The sequence below is a fragment of the Ochotona curzoniae genome, unplaced genomic scaffold, assembly GCF_017591425.1.
Source record: "Ochotona curzoniae isolate NIBS_2020 unplaced genomic scaffold, NIBS_Ocur_1.0 contig_2754, whole genome shotgun sequence".
In the NCBI taxonomy this organism is placed as follows: domain Eukaryota; kingdom Metazoa; phylum Chordata; class Mammalia; order Lagomorpha; family Ochotonidae; genus Ochotona; species Ochotona curzoniae.
This window is the reverse complement of record NW_024465582.1, coordinates 7,576,799-7,595,959: the sequence shown is the minus strand read 5'-3', so window position 1 is coordinate 7,595,959 and position 19,161 is coordinate 7,576,799. Positions and strand designations below refer to the sequence as shown.

Here is a 19,161-nt window from a genome sequence, read left to right as displayed (position 1 = left end):
TACGACGGGTCACAGTCAGAACAGGGCGTGGACTCTGTGTTGTGGGTGAAACCACTGCTTGCCATGGTTTAACCCAGGGAGATAATGGAGTTTGACCCACATGGTTGGGTCCATGCCACTCCTATGGGAGACCCAGATGAAGCTCCTGGCACCTGGCGTGGGCCTGGTCCAGCCCTGGCTGTCACAGCTGTTTGGGGAGTGCACCAGTGACAATCATGCTCTTCTCTTGGTTGTTCTGCCTTTCAAATTAAAAAAAGAAAAATTACTTTCTCAAAATTCAGGCATGCAAAAAATATTGAGTGAAATTTCCTTTAGGCTGTTTGAATAAAGAGTGTATGAGCAGCTGTAAATGAATTGCAAGTTTAGACTTGAGTCTCATCCCTAGGAAAGCCCCATGATGCATTAGCAAATATCCGAAGCAGAATCCAGAGTCTGAAGCATGTTTGATCTCAAGTCAAATATCTCATTTTGGATAGGAATGTGCAACCTGTATTTTTTAAGGAGTATATTCATGAATCTCTGACGAAGTCTTGAGAACCCTGCAGGGTTTTGAGACCAGGTTTTGCTAGGCACTGAATTCTTTCGTGCTGCTAACCTAGGGTTCATGAAGGGCGTGAGGAACATAGCAGTGCAGTGTGTGCACTAGTCTGCCTAAGAGATGCAGGAGTGTTCTTGGCCGTAAGCTGTGATGGTGCATCCATCAGCTTCAGACTCATTTGGTGCGCAGTGACTTGTAGTGCCTTATCATTGCCTTGCAGCTCTGGGCAGGTCTGCAGAGTTACTAGGGCTGGACCCAACGCAGCTCACGGACGCCCTGACCCACAGATCCATGTTCCTCAGGGGAGAGGAGATCCTCACGCCTCTCAGCGTTCAGCAGGTACGTGCCTTGTCCTGCAGGATGCTCGCGCGGCTTCAGATCCAGGGCTTTGATTCCAGCTAGGAACTGTAGGCGACCGTTCGTTGTGTTGGTTCATGATCAGTGTGGGCTGTCCAGGGCCGGTGGGTTGTCTCCCAGGAAACAGAAGTAGTGTGATGTTTCAAAAAGACAGGTGTGAGGCAGGCTGCTTGAGTTTGAGTCTTGAGCCTTTCCACCTACTATTGTTGCCTCAGTTTCTCCCTCTGAAAGGAGAGTTTTCATATTTCATTCATTGCATACTTATAACTTACATCTCAATATAGAAAGTTGAGCTTGGAAGCCTGTCATTTAAAAGACATTTTAACGTATCTTACTATAGTCAAGTGAGCTCCAATTGATTCCTTCTGTAGACATCTTCCCAGATGGTACTGGCTGACTTCACATGGGGGGTCCTAGGTGCAGACTGGTGTGTGTCTCCCGACTGGACGGGGTGGGCTCTCCCACCTGGGAGCCCACCTCACCAGGTGCTGTTGTCTCCCCCACAGGCCATTGATAGCAGAGACTCCTTGGCCATGGCACTTTATGCACGCTGCTTCGAGTGGGTGATCCGGAAGATCAACAGCAGGATCAAAGGCAAAGACGACTTCAAGTCCATTGGCATCCTTGACATCTTCGGATTTGAAAATTTCGAGGTAAGCTTCCACAGTGTGGGACCCGTGAGTTCTCCACCCATTTCGTTAACTACTCTGCAGAAAATGTTTTCAAACATTGAGTTTTCTGTGCAGATTTTTCTTCACCTTTGCAGGGAATAGTGAAGATCCTAATGATACTTGCTGAATGTTTTTTTTTTTCCCCCTCTTAGGTTAATCACTTTGAGCAGTTCAATATTAACTATGCAAATGAGAAACTTCAGGAATATTTCAATAAGCATATTTTTTCTTTAGAGCAGCTAGAATATAGCAGGTAAGCACTCTTAGGATTCCCACCTTAACAATATTTTTAAAAATCAACTAGATTAAATCATTTTGAGGGAATATTTTTATTTAACCTGACTCTTTTTTTTCTCCAGAGAGGGATTAGTGTGGGAAGATATTGACTGGTTGGACAATGGAGAATGCCTGGACTTGATTGAGAAGGTAATGGATGCTGAAGAATGGCTGTAGTCCCCAGGGTGCCCGGCTGGGTTGATTCATATTTACGGGAACAAAGCAACTTGTGTGAACACGTACTTCAAAGATGTGAATGTTTAAAACACAATGGGCCATTTGGAAACGCCGATGTAAATGCGCAAGGTTGAATCTAAATACTTGGCTGAATCAGAACTATTGTCTCAACAGTGTGTGAATTGGCTTCCCTAGGAAGCAGGGAAAGCTTGCCAGTGTCAATAGTAGATGTGCCAGTTGTAAAAGTTTCATCCATGGAATTGCAGTGGATTCCATTTTTCCAAGGATTCACTTGGAATCCTAAGGAATGGGTTTTATTTATAGGGTATGAATATTACATTTTTCTAAGAAATTACCCACCTCCTTTTTTCTCAAGTAACCACTGATAGAGAACAGAAAGGGAAAGAATTCTAAAATAGTTTGTACAGATATACATTCACTTCTTAGTTCGTTTAACCATTTTCTTTCCTCTTCTAGAAACTTGGCCTCCTAGCTCTTATCAATGAAGAAAGCCATTTTCCTCAAGCCACAGACAGCACCTTACTGGAGAAGTTACACAATCAGCATGCTGTATGTCCAAATCGGCCTTTCCTCATCATGTCTGAATAGCAGATCTGGGGATTAAGATTACATACAAGATGTCTCAGCGCTGTTAGCCCAACTTCCCACGTTTAATTTTTTTTCTCCGGTTAAAGCTTTTCTCTCTTCCTGATGCTACGTCGAAATAACTCAAAGCTGTATTCGGAGCTGCTTGTCAGAATATGCCTTAGTTCTTTGTGCATAAAAAACTAAAAATTGTTTCCGTATTCTGATGATGCAGTCATAATTTTATGGCCTTGATAAGTACAACTTATGTTTAAAATTGACCCGGGGGGAGATTTGATGCTGTTGCACTGTCTGTGGCAGTGAATTTTCCTCCGAAGTCAAAAGGAATCAGTGAGTGACATCAGACATTATTGCTTCCTTTTGTAATAGAATAACCACTTTTACGTGAAGCCCAGAGTCGCAGTCAACAATTTCGGAGTGAAGCACTACGCGGGAGAGGTAAGTACCTGCCAGACACTTGGGGTGTTCCCCTCTTGTTGCACAGAGGAAGTTAGGATTCAGAAGCTCATCACAGCTTTATTGCAGTGATTCCTCTTTGGGACCCTAACGTGACCCGACAGTGTTGTCAGTCTTCCTGTGTTACTCCCACACCTAGGTGCAGTATGACGTCCGAGGCATCCTGGAGAAGAACAGGGACACCTTCAGAGATGACCTTCTCAATCTGCTCAGAGAAAGCCGGTACGTCTGTCTCTCCTCCCCAGAGTCAGGCGCAGACAAACCCGAGTGGAGTCCGTTGTCCTGGGAGGCGGCTGTTGGAGCCCCAGAGGAGCGCCTGGTGCTGGCCTGGCCTCGGGCTGTTTCTGGGGGAGTGAACCACTGCATGGGAGACCCATGTCTCGGTCGTGCTCCATCTCGCTGCCTTTCACTTCGAATGAAAAATGGATAATAATAAAATTTGCATAAAGGTATTTCATTTATGATTATAACACAAGTAACTATTATGGGAACAACTTGATTTAGTATGTTTTTTTTCTAGGCAGTATTTTCCCAATAAAATATCTCAAGAGGTAGAATAATGGCAGTAGCCTTGACTGCCGGCTAAGGGAGTTTGAGGTCCCAGAGCTACGAGTTAGGGACTGAGCCCAACATGCAGCTGCGGAAACCAAGGTGTGGTGTGACTAAGTGGGGGCCAGAGACCTGCAGGGCCTAGTTGTTCGCAGGTCTGCCTGCCTCCAGAGCCTGGGCTCTTAACCAGCTAAGCTGCTAGCTCACGGCGACCCTGGAGCCTACGCCAAGTGAATGGCTGCCTTGGTTTACAGGAGCCACATTGTCTAGTGTAAGGGCTATCCAGAAAAATAAACAAATGTGGACTCACCCAAAATTAATCAATTACACTTTCATGGATTGAAAATTCACACCATTAAATCAATACTTAATGAAAGCACGTAACGATTACCATGATAGCTATTTGTATATAATGTGTGAGGAAGCTTCCTGTCTTTAGGAAGCCTTTCGAGAAAGGATTGCGAAAATATCCTTGTCTCAAAGGTTTAAAGTACACATGTTGAGTCCAGTTTAAATTTATAACACAAATAAATTTTAATCCTCAAGAAAGGAAGTGGCACAAGTGTTAAAAAGTTCCAATACTCATAGAAATGAAAACGTCAGGTGGCCGCTGTGCACAGCTAAGAATTGTGACAAACTGGCTTGCTTGCTCTTTATTTTTTAAGGTTTTTTTTTTTCAGATTTATGTATTTTTATTGGAAATTCAGATACAGAAACAAGGAGAAAGAGACAGACCTTCCATCCACTGATTGACTCCCCAAGTGGCCACAATGGCCGGAACTGAGCCAATCCAAAGCCGGAAACCAGGAGCTTTCTCCAGATCTCCCACGTGGGTGCAGGGTCCCAAGGCATTGGGCTGTCCTGAACTGCTTTCCCAGGCCACAAACAGGGAGCTGGATGGGAAGCAGGACCCATGGGATTAGAACCAGTGCCCATATGGGATCCTGGTATGTGCAAGGCAAGGACTTTAGCCGCTAGGCTACTATGCTGGGTCCAGGATTTATTTTATTTGAAGTACAGAGTTGGAGAAAGACCTTCCATGCAGTGGTTCACGCCCCAAAATGGCCGCAGCAGCTGGAGACGCTTCTGGGTATCCCACGTGGGTCCCAGGGCCTCAGTATGTGTTCTGCCGCTTTCCCAGGAGCATTAGCAGGGAGCTGGATGGGAAGTGGAATAGCTAAGCAGCAGTGGGCACCCAGATGGGATGACAGTGCCACAGGCGGTGTCTTCACTTGCTTTGCCATGGCACTGGCTCCTGAATTGGCTCTCAAGGAACCGATCAGAAGCATCACCTAAGAGCTCCGCATTTGATGTGTGTGATCTTTGTGGTTTCAACTCTTCCATGTGAAGGTTTGCTGTTTCCAGCAGTGTCAGTTAATTTTACCTTCAGATGAATTTTCAGACCTGTAAAAATGATATTTTAAAGGTAGCACAACATGTTAGCCACCAAAGCAGTTTCATATTTGTTAGATTTAAATTAATGTGTGGATCATGAATAGAGGGAATTTGTTCTAGTGAAACAAGCAAGATGGGTTCAGCCGGCACTGCAGGCTTGAAGCAGCCTGGCGGGCTGAGAAGGTGTACCCTGCAACCACATGTTCCCCTCTGGGCCGAGTGGCCAAGGCTCTTTGGTGGCCCCTTATCTTTCACCTTTGACATCTGCGACCTGTCGGTGCACCAGAGCTTTTTCCAAGAGAGCTCAAAGCGCATGTAGAGAGCCTGAGAGAGAGAGAGCATCCTTAACAAGCTCCCTTGAAGGACATGGGGTTGGATCCAAGTGAGAAGCCAGCGGCAAAGGCTCTGGTGCTGTCGCCGAGTCAGTGCAGACACGTGGACAGCACCCCTGCCTGTGCTGGTGGCAGTGAAGCCACCCTTCCTCCCAGCTTTGTGGCCCATAAAGGTCTCCGTGCAGGGAAGACAAAAGGCCTCTGGGAAGCCTCTTCCTGACTTTTCATCATACAGGTGGCGAGTCTTACAGAGCTCCTTAGTAACAGCTGGCATCCCCACCAGCGGTGTGCCAAGTACGCGATGTAAGCCTTGGGCATCGGTGTACTCATTTCCTTTTCATTCAGGGATTAGGGCATAAACGCTAAAGCTGTCCCCATTTTCCATGGGCGGCGATGGGGAGACACGGGGCCTGGTAAGAACGGAAGCCGTCTTGCCCTAGGGGCATAGCTGGGAGAGAGTACAGGCACATTTTGAACCCTCCTCTGCCTCACTGGAGGTTGCTGTGTTTATGGGTTGGGTCTTTGCAACTTTGGAAAACGGGCAAAAGAAATACCTCCCTTCTGCAGGCTGTGGCTGTGGCTCCTGGGGACTTGGGGTACCCTGGAAAGAGCAGTGCTCCTCAGTGGGGTGCCACCCTGGGTCCCTGCCAACGCCGCCACCCTCTGCAAGACTCTAAAGGCTGGCTCATTTTTTCTTAGTGCCTAGAGCTCTTTGGCAGTGACTGGTCTGAGATTGGAAGCACTCGTAGCTTTGCCAGGCCTTGGTGTGTTACTTTTAATTATTGGTGGGAAAATGCCCCGTAATTAGAGTAACACAGCACAGTATCATCATGTGTTTGAGGCCCACAATCTTCCTGCTGTTCCTTCACAGATTTGACTTCATCTATGACCTATTTGAACACGTTTCAAGCCGCAACAACCAGGACACCTTGAAGTGTGGAAGCAAGCATCGGAGGCCCACGGTCAGCTCCCAGTTCAAGGTCAGTCTCCACTGCTAGATTTGGTGGGTTGGTTATTACAGTGACTTTAAGAATTGAAAAGAGGTGGTGTGGATATGTGAACTAAAGGAGAATATTGAATTTCATTTTTCTTTCTACTGTGGTCTTAAGACAGCACATTTTTTTTTCTCAGTCAAGGGAAAACATATAGATCTTTTTTGTTAATTATTATTAAATGGGAAATAGCTACTTATCCCAAGTGTGTGAAGTAAGAATTCTTTTTACAAAGGTCTGTTTGCCCACCTGTGATTAATCCAGTTTGTATTTCAAGGCCTGTGTGGAAATAAGCTGTATTTTTTCCAAATAGGAATAATGAGCACTTGGGTAAATAAATATAATTAATGTCAGTTACCTTACTCAGATGTTTAGGATTCAGGGAGAATAAATTTCATTTCATTTTAAGTATGCCTGGAGGTAGAACAAACGAAGGCAATTTCCTGATCTTAATGTGAGGAGGAAGTGGAAATGTGTCCATCAGCACGTTGGTCACATTCGTTCTAGTGAAGCTGTGTTTTTTTAAGATTCGTTTCTTTTACTTGAAAGTCAGAGTTACACAGAGAGGTCCTTCCCCTGCTAGGGTTCACTCCCCAGAATGGCTACAGTGGCCAGAGCTGGGCAGGTACAAAGCTGGGAGCTTCTTCCAGATCTCCCACGTGGGTGCAGGGTCCCAAGGCTTTGGGCCATCCGCCATTGCTTTCCAGGTCATTAGCCAGGAGCTGGATTAGAAATGAAGTAACTGGGACACGAATCAGCGCCCATTTGGGATGAGGCAGCCCAGGTGAAATAAGCTTGCTGTACACTATGTCAGACCCCTGTGAGGCTGTCTTTAGTTGGTCCTTCAGTAGGCTGCAAAGGGCTGTGTGCTGGGTGACAGCTGTTGTGTGAGTACAACAGAGATGAGGCAAGACAGAGCCACAGGGCTTGCAGTCCTGGGAAATGCAGTGCACGGGGCAGGTTCACCCCATGTGAACATTCACAGCCCCCTTTATTGTGTACTCCTATGTCCCAGTCATGGGGCTAATCATTGTTAGTAAGTTGTCTTACTCATGCTTCACACGTCATGCTACACATTGGGTGATGTCCCCATTTCAGAGACAGGAATACTGGGGTGATCCGTTCAGCCCCTCAAGCGGGCTGGCGTGGGATTCTAATGGAAAGGAGGTATAGCTGACTCTCAGAGCAGTACCGGCAGTCTCTCAGTGGAAGTGTTTGGTTTTTCTTTGGCTAGAAAGGTCACTTTTTCCTGGAGTTGCCTTGGAAATGTTTGAGACCTAACTTGGGCACAAAGTGGCAGAAACAGGAAGGGCTTAGGTAGGCTTTTAAGGTGGGGTGGGGGGCAGGAGAAAGGCCCCAGAGGCTGAGATGCAAGGCCTGCCCCTGGTGGGGTCTACTGGGCAAGCAGCAGATGAGAGCTGAGTTGGTGTTCAGAACAGGCAGGGCAGACAGCAGAGAAGTTTTGTTCCCCGAACAATCCCAGAGCTTCCTGAACAGTGAGTGAGTCATCCGTGTAAGATGGTCGACAACCCTGTTGTCCTAAACAGCAAAACTGTGAGCAGAAAACACAGGCAGGGCCCGGTGCGATGGCACAGTGGTTAAGGTCCTCACCTTGCACGCCCGGGATCCCATATGGACACCGGTTCTAATCCCGGCGGCCCCACTTTCCATCCAACTCCCTGCCTGTGGCCCGGGAGAGCAGTCGAGGACGGCCCAAAACTTTGGGACCCTGCACCTGCGTGGGAGACCCGGAAGAGGCTCCTGGCTTCGGATTGGCATACCATGGCTATTGCACTCACTTGGGGATTGAATCATCGGACGAAAGATCTTCCTCTCTGTCTCTCCTCTCTGTATATCCGCCTTTCCAATAAAAATAAAATAAATCTTTAAAAAAAAACACACACAGGCAGACAGAAATAGAGGGGCCACACAGTAGTTGAAAAGACATGTATGTCAGCCAGCTACAGTGATTGAACCATATTTGGATTCTGATACAGAGAAATAAACCACTTAAAAACTCTGAAATCTGGGGCCAGTGTGTGGCGTAGTTCTCTGCAACATCAGTAGAGTTCTGAGATGCTCCACTTCTGATCCAGCTCCCTGCTGATGCGCCTGGGAAAGCAGCAGAGGATGGCCCAAGGCCTCTGGTCCTTAATCTCATCAGGTAACTGAGAAAAGGCTCCCACATCTTGGCTTTGGACTGGCCCAACTCCAGCTAGGGAGTAGAGCAGCAATTGGAAGATCTCTCTCTCTCTCTGTCTCCTCTCTCTGGGAATCTTTCAAACAAAAATAAACAAATCTTTAAATAATAATACAATAACGTGGTGTCTGGGATTTGCCTTTCACTGCAAGGTGGGAGTAGTGCCTCTGGAGACAGGGCTCAGGTGGAGGGGGATGCAGACATGAACCACATCTGTCTGCTCTGGTGAATAATAATGGTGATAATGGTTTTGAAAACCCTTCATAATAAAACGTATTTTTAAGTCACAGAAGCAGTAGTATAGATTGACCTGATGTCTGTAACGTGGTGATTGGGAGTCCAGAGTGAGTCATGGTGGCTCCAAGGGTGCTGACACATTGGTGCTGGCTGTGCTGATGGGGATACTGAGTTAGGGAGAACAGTTACAGTGGACAGACACGGAGCCCTTCTTTCTGCACGGGACATTGACACATCCTAGGTTCCTTTTGCTTTGTGGATCAACTGTTTTGAAATGGCTCTATTTCAAAGGAGAGATTAAAAGAGTTTTTATACCATGAAATAATTGCAATGACAATGAATTGTCCTGTCTTTTGCATTGTTTTATATTAGCATGACAGATATTGTTTGGTTTTTTATTCTTGCTTCGTATCAGTCCTTGTGCTGAGAAGTTTGCAGAGATGTCACACTAAGACCCATTCAGCGTGTCCTCTTTGCTTTTGATAGGACTCACTGCATTCCTTGATGGCAACGCTCAGCTCCTCCAATCCTTTCTTTGTTCGCTGTATCAAGCCAAACATGCAGAAGGTAAGATTTCTGAGAGACTAGACCCAGACCTTGAGATCCACTTGTCAAGGGTGCAGCCTCCTGGGGTGCCTCCTTATGCTTCTGGAATCTCCAAAAGTGCTTTCGTCTTAAATGGTCAGCAATGGGCAGAGCGTTAGTATAACTTGACTGTCCATGGCAGGCCCCCTTTTGCCCCTGAACTTCAGCTGACGGTGTAAACCTTGAGGGAGATGTGTTTTATAAAGAAACATTGGGAAGCCTTCAGTATCCTTTTCTTTTTTAGTATTTGGTTTTAAATTCTTGGGACCAGCCCCAAAATGTGATATACTAGTTGTAAAGAACTATTTGGTGTGCTTTTTTGTTACAGTTGATTTCTTTCAGCTTTCTTCTCTTACTCTTCATTGGTTAAACATCATGAGACCATAAACTTAGTAGTGCTGTATTTTAAGTACTTTAGCTAGTTGATTGTGACTAAAAAGACAGTGAAGATTGTCCTAAATGCTAATATCTGGTTATGTAGTTTCAGCTTTTAAATGTTGTTGTCAGGTTAGCATCAGTGTAAATTTAAAAAGGAGATGCTACTGAACAGAGAAAATGTGGTATTGTTAACTACTGGCAGCTGCTGAGTCCACTGCCCAAGGTGTTCAGTTGCCTTGAAATGTTCGTGATGAAATGAGCTGATTCTGATCCAGTAAGCCAGCCTGTGACAAGGAGGCCTTCTCTAGAGCAAACCCCCGCTCGTCAGTGATTCGAAGGCTGCATTGCGGGAAGCAGGTGGATGCCGTCCTCGTGTGGGTTTGGCTGAGAGATCCGGGATCTGCCTCTCAGAGACTGGGGCTCTCGTCTGCTGGCTTGGCGGTGCCGCATGTGGTTTTTATATTGTCGACCCAGTTGCCTTTGGCTTCACATCAGGGCGAGTCCTTATTTCTGGTAAAGATGTGTACTTGTAAGAAGCACAGTGTAGAATTCTAGAGGCCTCTTTCTGAACTGTTCAGAATGGAACAGTTGGTACAATGGTACAATTCCATTGTACCTAATTGGCAGTGAGGTGTGAGGTTCAGAACTTGGCATCTGTGTGATGTGAAGTAGCCGAGGCTGTTCTTACGTGGACAGTCTATGATGTCTTGATGGGAAGCATTCCGGCAGTTTAAAAAAGCAACTCATCTTCAAATTTGAATTTATATTTAAATGCTTTTATTTATTACAGAGAATGGCAACATAAATAATACAGTGTTCTGTATGTGGGATAGGATATCGGTAGCAGAGTAGTCCTTTTCATAGCTGGCTGTATTGTCCACATGCGGTGCTGTCACCCCAAGTGGGCAGTGTTCCCAACTCTGTGAAAATGGCCTGTGTGGTTCTGGCTCACACCCAGAGGCTTTGTGAGCCTGGTCAACATTCCTCCCCAATTTTTAAATCAATTTATTTATGCTATAGAAAGGGTAACATTGAATTTCAAGCTTCATATGTGTGTTTTTTTACAACTTACACTCTGGGGTGCTGGGACATATCTCAGTTTCTGATGAGCCCTGGTTACCGGGAAGCCCTCGCTGCCTGCCGCCCAGCTCATCTCTGTGCTGTGAAAAGTAACCATGCACTTGGGCAGGCTTGGTGGCTGAGATGCCGTGACAGAGGAACCAGCCTGGCAGGGCTCTGTGAGCCCAGAACCCTGAGTGTGAAACAGCCAGTTCTGCTGCTCTTCCATGCATGGCCTGGAGTTTACTTGTCCTTGGAATTCTATTCCTTTTGGAAGTTAGGCTTGCTGGAAAACACTTGAGCAGCCCCAATATTAAAGAAATTGTCTTTTTGATGTTTATGTTTCCATGCTGAGATTTGATTGCGCCTAATTGCCTTGGTTTTTGCGTTTTAAAAGATGTGCCAACTCCACCTCCTGTTCCCATTTGTGTTGGCTGTTGGCCCCTGAGGCCTCCTTCCTGCAGAGGCACATTTCCAACACACCAAGAGATGGGCCATGAGGAGTGTGGAAGAAGTCTTGGTGCCATGCTAAAGGTGCCAGGAAGCAAGGGCTCAACGGTTTGGGCTCAAGAGTTTATGTACAGGTGTGATGTGTGAGTGTCACAATGCTAATTAGAATAAGGAAATAGCAATTTAGGACCCTAGTACCCTTGTTTTGATTCCATTGGACTGGGTGGTAGCCTAGTGGCTAAAGTTCTTACCTTGCACATGCCGAGATCCCATATGAGCGCCAGTTCGTATTCCGGCGGCCCCACTTCCCATCCAGCTCCCTGCATGTGGCCTGGGAGGGCAGTCAAGGATGGCCCAAAGCCTTGGGACTCTGCACCCACATGGGACACCTGGAAAAAGTTCCTGACTCCTGGTTTCAGATTGGCTCAGCTCTGGCTGTTGCGGCCACTTGGAGAGCGAATCATCGGACAGAAGATCTTCTTTGTCTCTCCTCCTCTCTGTATATTTGACTTTCCAATAAAAATATAAAATCTTTTAAAAAAAATTCCATTGGACTGTTACCACTGGTGCTGTTCTATGAAAGTTATGTAGGTAACCCTTATTTGGAGTTTCTCTTATGAAATTACTGCTTTAGTTCTAAGATAGATTGTTCTAGAAATTTCATGGCAAAGATTGATGCCTTCCCTTTCCCCAAAATAAATGTGTATGTATTTCTTGCTTGGAGAGAGAGCAGCTCTCTTGTCACCTCATTTTCTTCGTTGTGCTTGCCTTGAGGGCTGGGGAGGCCCCCTTGCACCTGGGGGTGAGTGCTTGTTGCATTGCGCCTGCATGGGACTGTGGCCATTGGGCGTACGAGCGGCAGCTGCGCGATCTGTGGCCTCAAGAACTGCAGATAAAAGTAGATGCTTTTGTGCTTTTTAGCGTGCTTGGCAAGCCTGGCAGCGGCCTCCCTGACCGCGGCCTCTAGGACAGGCTGTCCTCCGCCGATGGGAGCCCTGGGAGGGCTGTGGGGCCGGAAGGGATCGAGCGATTCCTCGTGGGATTTTGTTTTGGAGGCTACTTGTGAATCTGGGGTTGCTCTCATTTGTGTTGTTGTTGTTGTTCCTTGGAATTTTGTGTCTTGTTTTGAAAAACAGGTGCAGGGGAGAAACTGCTAGCAAATGCTGGACCACACATCAGCCAGCTCTGTCAATGCGTGGGCTGGTTTCGTGTGTGTGTGTGTGTGTGTGTGTGTGTGTGTGTGTGTGTGTGTGTGAACGGCCCTTGGCCCTTCCCTAAGCCTGGGTGTTGTGTAGTAGACGCAGGACTGGTCCTTCAGCACTGCTGGCATCTGGTTACGCAGCCCATAAAGCAGCACCCTGCTCGGCCTGGGCGAGCGCTGCCGGATGGAATCCAACACCACATCCAGGATTTTGAGTTCACGAAGGTGACATGGCCTTTGAGCCTTTTTCTCTCCTGATTTGCTTCGGCAGTAGCACTGGCTGACCCAGAGTGCCCCAGCCACTCAGAGAATGTCTGAGAGAGAGAGAGAGAACCTGCTTGGCTACCTCAATCTCCCCTAGGGTTGCCCACAGTCTGTGATCTCCCTCTGCCTGGTATTTTAGCAAATAAATTCTACTCTGAACAGTCTCTCATTAACATTCCTCAGAAAAGCCCCGAGGAGGTTCAGGACAGATTTAAGGAGGGGAACAGACAGATAAGCATCAGAAGCCTGCTCCTGGGCTGAGAACCGCCTGTCTCCAGAGCCTCCCTGGCTACTCACCAGGGAAGAGCCTGCACGCCCTGCCTCGCTGTCCTGCCCTCGCTGTCCTGCCCGGGCCTTGGGCTGGGGTGACCTGATTGTGAGGTGGGAAGCTGCAGCAGGAGGAGTGAAAGCTCTCCTATCTGCTGGTCCATGCACCAGATGCCCACAGCAGCAACACTGCCAGGCGCACAGGAACTCAGGCCAGGAATCCAGGCCAGGCAGGTTGCAAGAGCTGGAATGCAGAGCAGGGGGAATCAGGACTTGAACCTGGGCCTTTTCATAAAAGAGCAGGTACCCTGGTGGTACTTAGCAGAGAACCAGAAGCCTGCACTGTCTTAGCAGCTGCAGCTTGATCTGACAGTGCCCCTGAAGCTGCAGTCAGACTTCTCCAAAAGGGGAAACTGATACTCCCTGCAAGGGGATTTGACCCATCCTGAGCCTCAGTGTTCATTTACCTGTGGTCTGGTAAGTGTTGATTGCTCAGAAAAGCACATTATTGTGCCCTGAGCAGTGACTCTGTGGGTTAATCTTCACCTGGCAAACAGCCGAGATACATGTGAGTTTGTGTCCCAGTTCCATTTTCATCTGGTTTTCTGCTTTATGACCTGGGAAGTGAGCCAGGGGATGGCTCAAAGCCTTGGGACACTGAAACCATGTAGAAGCCCCAGAAGAAGCTCCTGGCTCCTGGTTCCTGGCTCTGGATAGGCTCAGCTTTGCCCATTGTGGTCACTAGGGATTGAACCAGCATATGGAAGATCTTTCTCTCTGTCCTTCTCTTCGTAAGCCTGATCTGCCTTTCCAGTAAGAAAAATAGATCTCTAAACAAGAAAAGCACATTGTTTACGGTATCCGAGTGTTTTACCTTGCCAATGATAACTGTTCGTGATCCATCTTTGGTCCTTATTGGCCACCAGTTACATGCTGGTTGATACATGTTATTTTGGGCATATTTTCCCTTTGCGCTCATTCCTGATGTGCCTGGTGGGATGTATACAGAGAGATGTAGCAGTATTGGGATAATGGCCTGAACATGAACCAGCCTTCCTGGACTGACTCCTCTCTGCCTTCTAGAGCTGGCCCTTCCCAGCCAAGGACCCCTCAAGTTCAAGGCACTTCTAGAGCGGCCGCAGAGCAGCATGGACTCATTCACAAATCCTTCTGCCCCATGGCTGTTGCTTCATCCTCATATATGCAGCTGGATAAATAAACGAGGCCTGAACCCGGGGAAATTTGTGATGGTCTGTGATTAGGCAAGGTGAGCCATGGACCAGAGGGGGTAAACGTTGGGTTTTAACATCCTGGCTGAGCTTTCTAGAATTAGGGTGTGGTGCTGCAGCATGTGGATTCAGTGGTCACTTGGGGTGCTCACATCTTACAGTGTTAGGTTTTAAATACACTTACAGTGCTTACGTTGTTAGGCGCAGCTAATTCCCACAGCCAGGTCCTCTTTTCACGATAGTTTACCGCAAGCCGAAACACCAGACGCCATGAGATAGTAGGAGGTCCTTTATTCCAGCACGGTAGGAGCGGGAGTGAGAGGAGGGACCCAAGCGCTTGGACCATCTTCTACTGCTTTCCCAGGCCATCAGCAGGGAGCTGAATCTGAAGTGGAACAACTAGAACATGAATAGACAGACATGCGATGCTGGTATTACGGACTGCAGCTTAACGTGCTGTACCACAATGCTGTCGTCGGAGTGACATGTTTGACATTGATGAGATGGAATGGCAGGATGGGAGGGCAGAGGCATCTCACCTGTGGAACCAGGACTCCCTGGGATGTTTCCGTGTTGCCAGCCCTTGCTGCATGAAGTTCTGGCAGTGAATTGTGCAGCTCTGGCGTCAGCTCCCTCTCCTCTCATGCTTACTGGAAAGTGCCCATGCTGCACTCAGGAACCTGTGGTCATTCTTCCTGCCCTTGGCACTGGCCCTGCTCACATGGTTGTGGAGAGCAAGAGCAATCACGCCAGACACGAGTGTAGGATGTAAAGAGCAATCTTTCAAAGATTTATTTATTTGGGGGGCGGAGGGAGGCAGATTTACAGAGAGGCGGCGATAGGGAAAGAGCTTCCATCCACTGGTTCACTTACATACAATGATTGGAGCTGAGCTGATCCAAAGCCAGAAGCTTCTTCTGGGTCTCCCATGCAGGTGCAGGGTCCTAAGGCTTTGGATCCTCTATTGGTTTCTCAGGCCACTAATAGGAAGCTGGATGGGCCCTACATGGGATCCCAGTGGATGCAAGGCAAAGGATTAGCTTCTAGGCCATTAGCCCCAAGCCCGAGTCAGGTGTTTTTCAGTAATCGTCCAGTTGACTTTAAATTTCAGCACGCACTGTAAGCCGGTCCGCTAGCGAGCCTGGTTACAGGAGCAGATAGCTGCAGTTAGCTAGGTTCGGAACTTAGCCAAGGGAAGACACTGGCAGTGACGGAGTTGCTAAGAAATCGTACCAAAGTGGAGTGCCAGCTGCCCACTGCTGTGGGGTGTTGTCACTGTTGTACCTTGTCCCAACACCTGTGGCATGCCAGGCAGCCTCTGCTTTCACTCTGGAAACTGTCTCACTCTCAGGACCTCCCCAAAGGCACTCTTACCTCGCGATGAAATTTTACTCTGAAAAGCATTCAGGCAACCATTGCTTTGCCCTAGATGGAACAGTCCTAGCACACCCCCTTGGCGGTCTCTTCAGGCCTGTTTATCAGGTTGTCATAGCAACCATTCAGCAGTGCTGCCTGAAAAGACCAGGATAACAAACCAGGCAAGAGGCAAGGAGAGCATGCTGGTTCCGGGGCTGGACCGTCCCATCACAGCTAAAATGCTAGAGTTGGTTGGAGCGAGTTTTTAAAGATCTTTGAAAAGCAAGAATCTTGGGGCCCTCAGATGCATTCCGTGTGTTGGTGATGCAAGGTGTACCACTCCTGCAGTCAGAAATCTCTTCACGCCAGGCTGGACCTCCTTTGAATAGACTCAGGAATGAATTAAGCAAGCACAGTCTAAGACACCACATAAAAGGCCCGGAACGGCAGCAAGCCAAAACAAGCCAGTTTTTGTGTCAGCCAGCTTAGCCCAGACTGCCAAAGATGCAGCCATTAACAACGGACAAAAACTGAGCCGGGGAAAGCAACCCAAGGTAGGCTTTTTGTCTTATTGGCGATATTGAAATGCTCATGTGCCTTGCAACAGTTGTACAGGTTTAAAATTTTGCAGAGACTGAACAGGAAGAGGGCACCAGAAGGGTTTAGTTTGTAACTGATGGGTAAGGCTGATTTCGAGTGCTTGGATAAGTGTGAACTACTAACTGTGAAAATGAGGGCTGCAACCCACTTATCTTCACATAAAGCATTGATAAGGCCAAGTATTTGAGTAACAGGTGGAAGATGGACATGTATGGTGTCTATTGTTTATCACAGATTACTTTATGGAAAGCTTGTGCGTCATATTCATAGAGCTTTTCTCCACTTTGTGTCTTATAGGAATGGCTCAAAAAATCTGCATGAGAATAATGTCTTACTAAATTGCATTATGAGTGCGTTGTGTGCGAGTATGGAGGAGTGCTGAGAAGTAGGTGTTGAGTATTATGCGCTTGTCTCACACAAGCACACTCTTGTGGAGATTTCGCAATGGGTCTGGAGAAACCTGAGGAGGCACATTTTGTTGAGATTCTCCTATTCCCACTCCCCCCTCCCCCACCCCCAGCAGAGCTCCCCAAGAAAGAGCTCCAGAGAGCCTGAAATGCTGATCTGTATCTGCAGACACAGGGTCGGCAGGTCCCTGGACGTCCATTCAGTTGCTAAACTTGCCCTTGGAGGGTGTCTGCCTTTCCAGCTCCAGGGTGGCCTTTCATATGAAATTGACTTACATTTAGAAGGAAGAAATAATGTGGCACTTGGGTTGCTTGTCTAATCTGCAGGCGCCTGAGATAGATGAGGGGGCTGTGCGAAAAGCAAGTATTGCAATGCTTTGGTTTTGACATCAATTTTTGAAAGTAGGGAACCTGCCAAGAAGTTATACCCTCCTAAGGAAGATATGTCACCTGGCTCTGTCTCTGTCTCTCCCTTCAGACAACAGTTTGGTTTTCTCATCTCCGCCCCCACATCTGTGTATGGCTTACATATGTGACCCCAACTCCTAGAACCACACTACTGTTGGCAAAAATGGAGGCATACAAAACAGTCAGATTTCACTCTTTGAGATGAAAACCCGTGACTGTCAAAGGATATGTGTGGGAAGATGATGCAATGAGAGACCCCACCCCCTTTGTCCTGCTGGCTTCTCACCTGGGAGGTGCCAGTTGCCAGCGGGGTCTCTGTAGGAATAACCTTGGCCCTGTCACTTTGGCTTCTCCAGTCAGGGTGGCAGCAAATCCCCATATCCGACTCCCAGCCCCGCAGCAGCATGTCTGACACTTGGGGACAATTGAATTTGTCCCCAACAGGGGTAAACACTGCCTTAAAATGTTCTTAGGCACACCCTCCCTGTGTAGTTTCTGTCGGTGACTCTGATCTGAGATTCACGCCGCTTACCCAGCAGCTGTACAAAGACCCCATTGCCAATCCCTAGCCCTTTCCCATCAGCCCAGGGCTTGGGGTTGGGCTGGGATTGGGGGCTATATAACCAAGGACGAACAGAGGGCTGAGTGTGGGGCTGGAAAGCAGAGTGCGGTATCTGGAGTAGGGGCTGCCAGCTAAGCACCAAACGCCTCGGTCTCTTCTCCAAGTTTCTTCTCGGCTGCATGGAAGGTTCTCTTGCCTCCCTTCACATCCCCCCGACTCCATCTCGGGCGGATTGTCCCTCTACCTTTCTCACGCCAGCCCTTTCCTTGACAGTAGAGAACATCCTAGGAAGAACAAGAATGAAACCCCATGACAGTGGCCAAGCGGCTGCTGCCTCCCCGTCCCCAAATGGAGGTTTTATAGATGATTGCAAAGCAGTGTGGGAAATACTTAGTTACTACCAGCTGCAGTATCCTCACTCAGTCTTCTTTACAATTTGTTCTATATTTTTTTCTCTTCTTTTTGGTTAGTTGTTAGCAAGGCAGAGCAACTGGAGATGGAGGATGTTGGAGGGATGGAGAGAGAAGCAGTGAGCTTCTGCCTGCTAGTCCAGCTTGAAGCCAGGAGCCAGGAACTCTGTCCCATTCTCCCACGTGGGAAGTAGGGCCGCAACCACTTGGGCCACCTTCCACTGCCTTCCCAGGCACATGACAAGGGGAGTCAGATCAGAGGCTGGGGCTTGAACCAGTGCTGATGGGATGCTGATGTTATAACTATTCACTTACTACACCACACACTGGCTGCTACTTTTTTTTTTTAAATCAAGATCATAGTCTGCCTTAATTTTAGAGCTTACTGCTTTTTTAAAAAAACTTGTAATATTCCTGTACTTGTTTTCATGGCTATGGAATTCTGCCCATGGCTATACCTTTTTATAAATGTTGTTTCTTGTGCCCAGAGCGGTAGCCTAGCACCTAAAATTCTTGTCTAGCAAACGCTGGGATCCCACATGGGCGCTGGTTCTAATCTTGGCAGCCCCACTTCCCATCCAGCTCCCTGTCTGTGGCCTGGGAAAGCAATGGAGAACAGCTCAAAACCTCGGGATCCTGCACTCGCTTGGGAGACCCAGAGGAGGCTCCTGGCTTCAGATCAGCTCATCTCTGGCCTTTGCGACCACTTGGGGAGTGAATCATCAGATGAAAGATCTTCCTCTCTCTTTCCTCCTCTCTGTATATCTGACTTTGCAATAAAACAAATCTTTTGAAAAATGCTGTTTCTCTCTAGTAATTTTATTTACTAAATCAGAGTAAGACTTTGATGCATGCATACACCTATGTGAAACTACCCTTTCCTAAGACCAGCAACAAATAGGGAACATTTTGTAATGTAATAAAGGATATATAGCCTTAATATGAGGCGTGTTTTGAAATAAACAAAAAGCATGAACAAAGCAGAAATTGGCAAGAGGTGAAATGCAATTGCAAAAATACCTGATAATCTCAGGAAATCAAAGAAGAAAAACTTAAAATAGTGAGATAATTTTTGTCAGTGTGAAGGTTGATTTCTTTGGTTTGTTTTGTGTGACTTTATGCTTCCCAGGGACTGAGACTGTCATTAACGTGCTGCTGTGTCCGGAGTTCCGACTGCTCCAGTGTTTTCTCCGGGAAAG

The 19,161-nt window shown here is 47.4% G+C and overlaps 1 protein-coding gene across 1 annotated transcript in view; it reads left to right on the top strand.

The window, feature by feature from the left end:
* MYO10 (myosin X) overlaps positions 1 to 19,161 on the top strand; it is a 181,843-nt gene that overhangs the window by 107,323 nt on the left and 55,359 nt on the right. Inside the window, exons 11-19 of the mRNA XM_040977322.1 lie at positions 759 to 877; positions 1,402 to 1,548; positions 1,719 to 1,819; positions 1,926 to 1,992; positions 2,497 to 2,589; positions 2,995 to 3,063; positions 3,221 to 3,303; positions 6,229 to 6,337; positions 9,273 to 9,353. Of these exons, the coding sequence (XP_040833256.1) occupies positions 759 to 877; positions 1,402 to 1,548; positions 1,719 to 1,819; positions 1,926 to 1,992; positions 2,497 to 2,589; positions 2,995 to 3,063; positions 3,221 to 3,303; positions 6,229 to 6,337; positions 9,273 to 9,353 (869 nt within the window). The remainder of the gene's footprint in view (positions 1 to 758; positions 878 to 1,401; positions 1,549 to 1,718; positions 1,820 to 1,925; positions 1,993 to 2,496; positions 2,590 to 2,994; positions 3,064 to 3,220; positions 3,304 to 6,228; positions 6,338 to 9,272; positions 9,354 to 19,161) is intronic.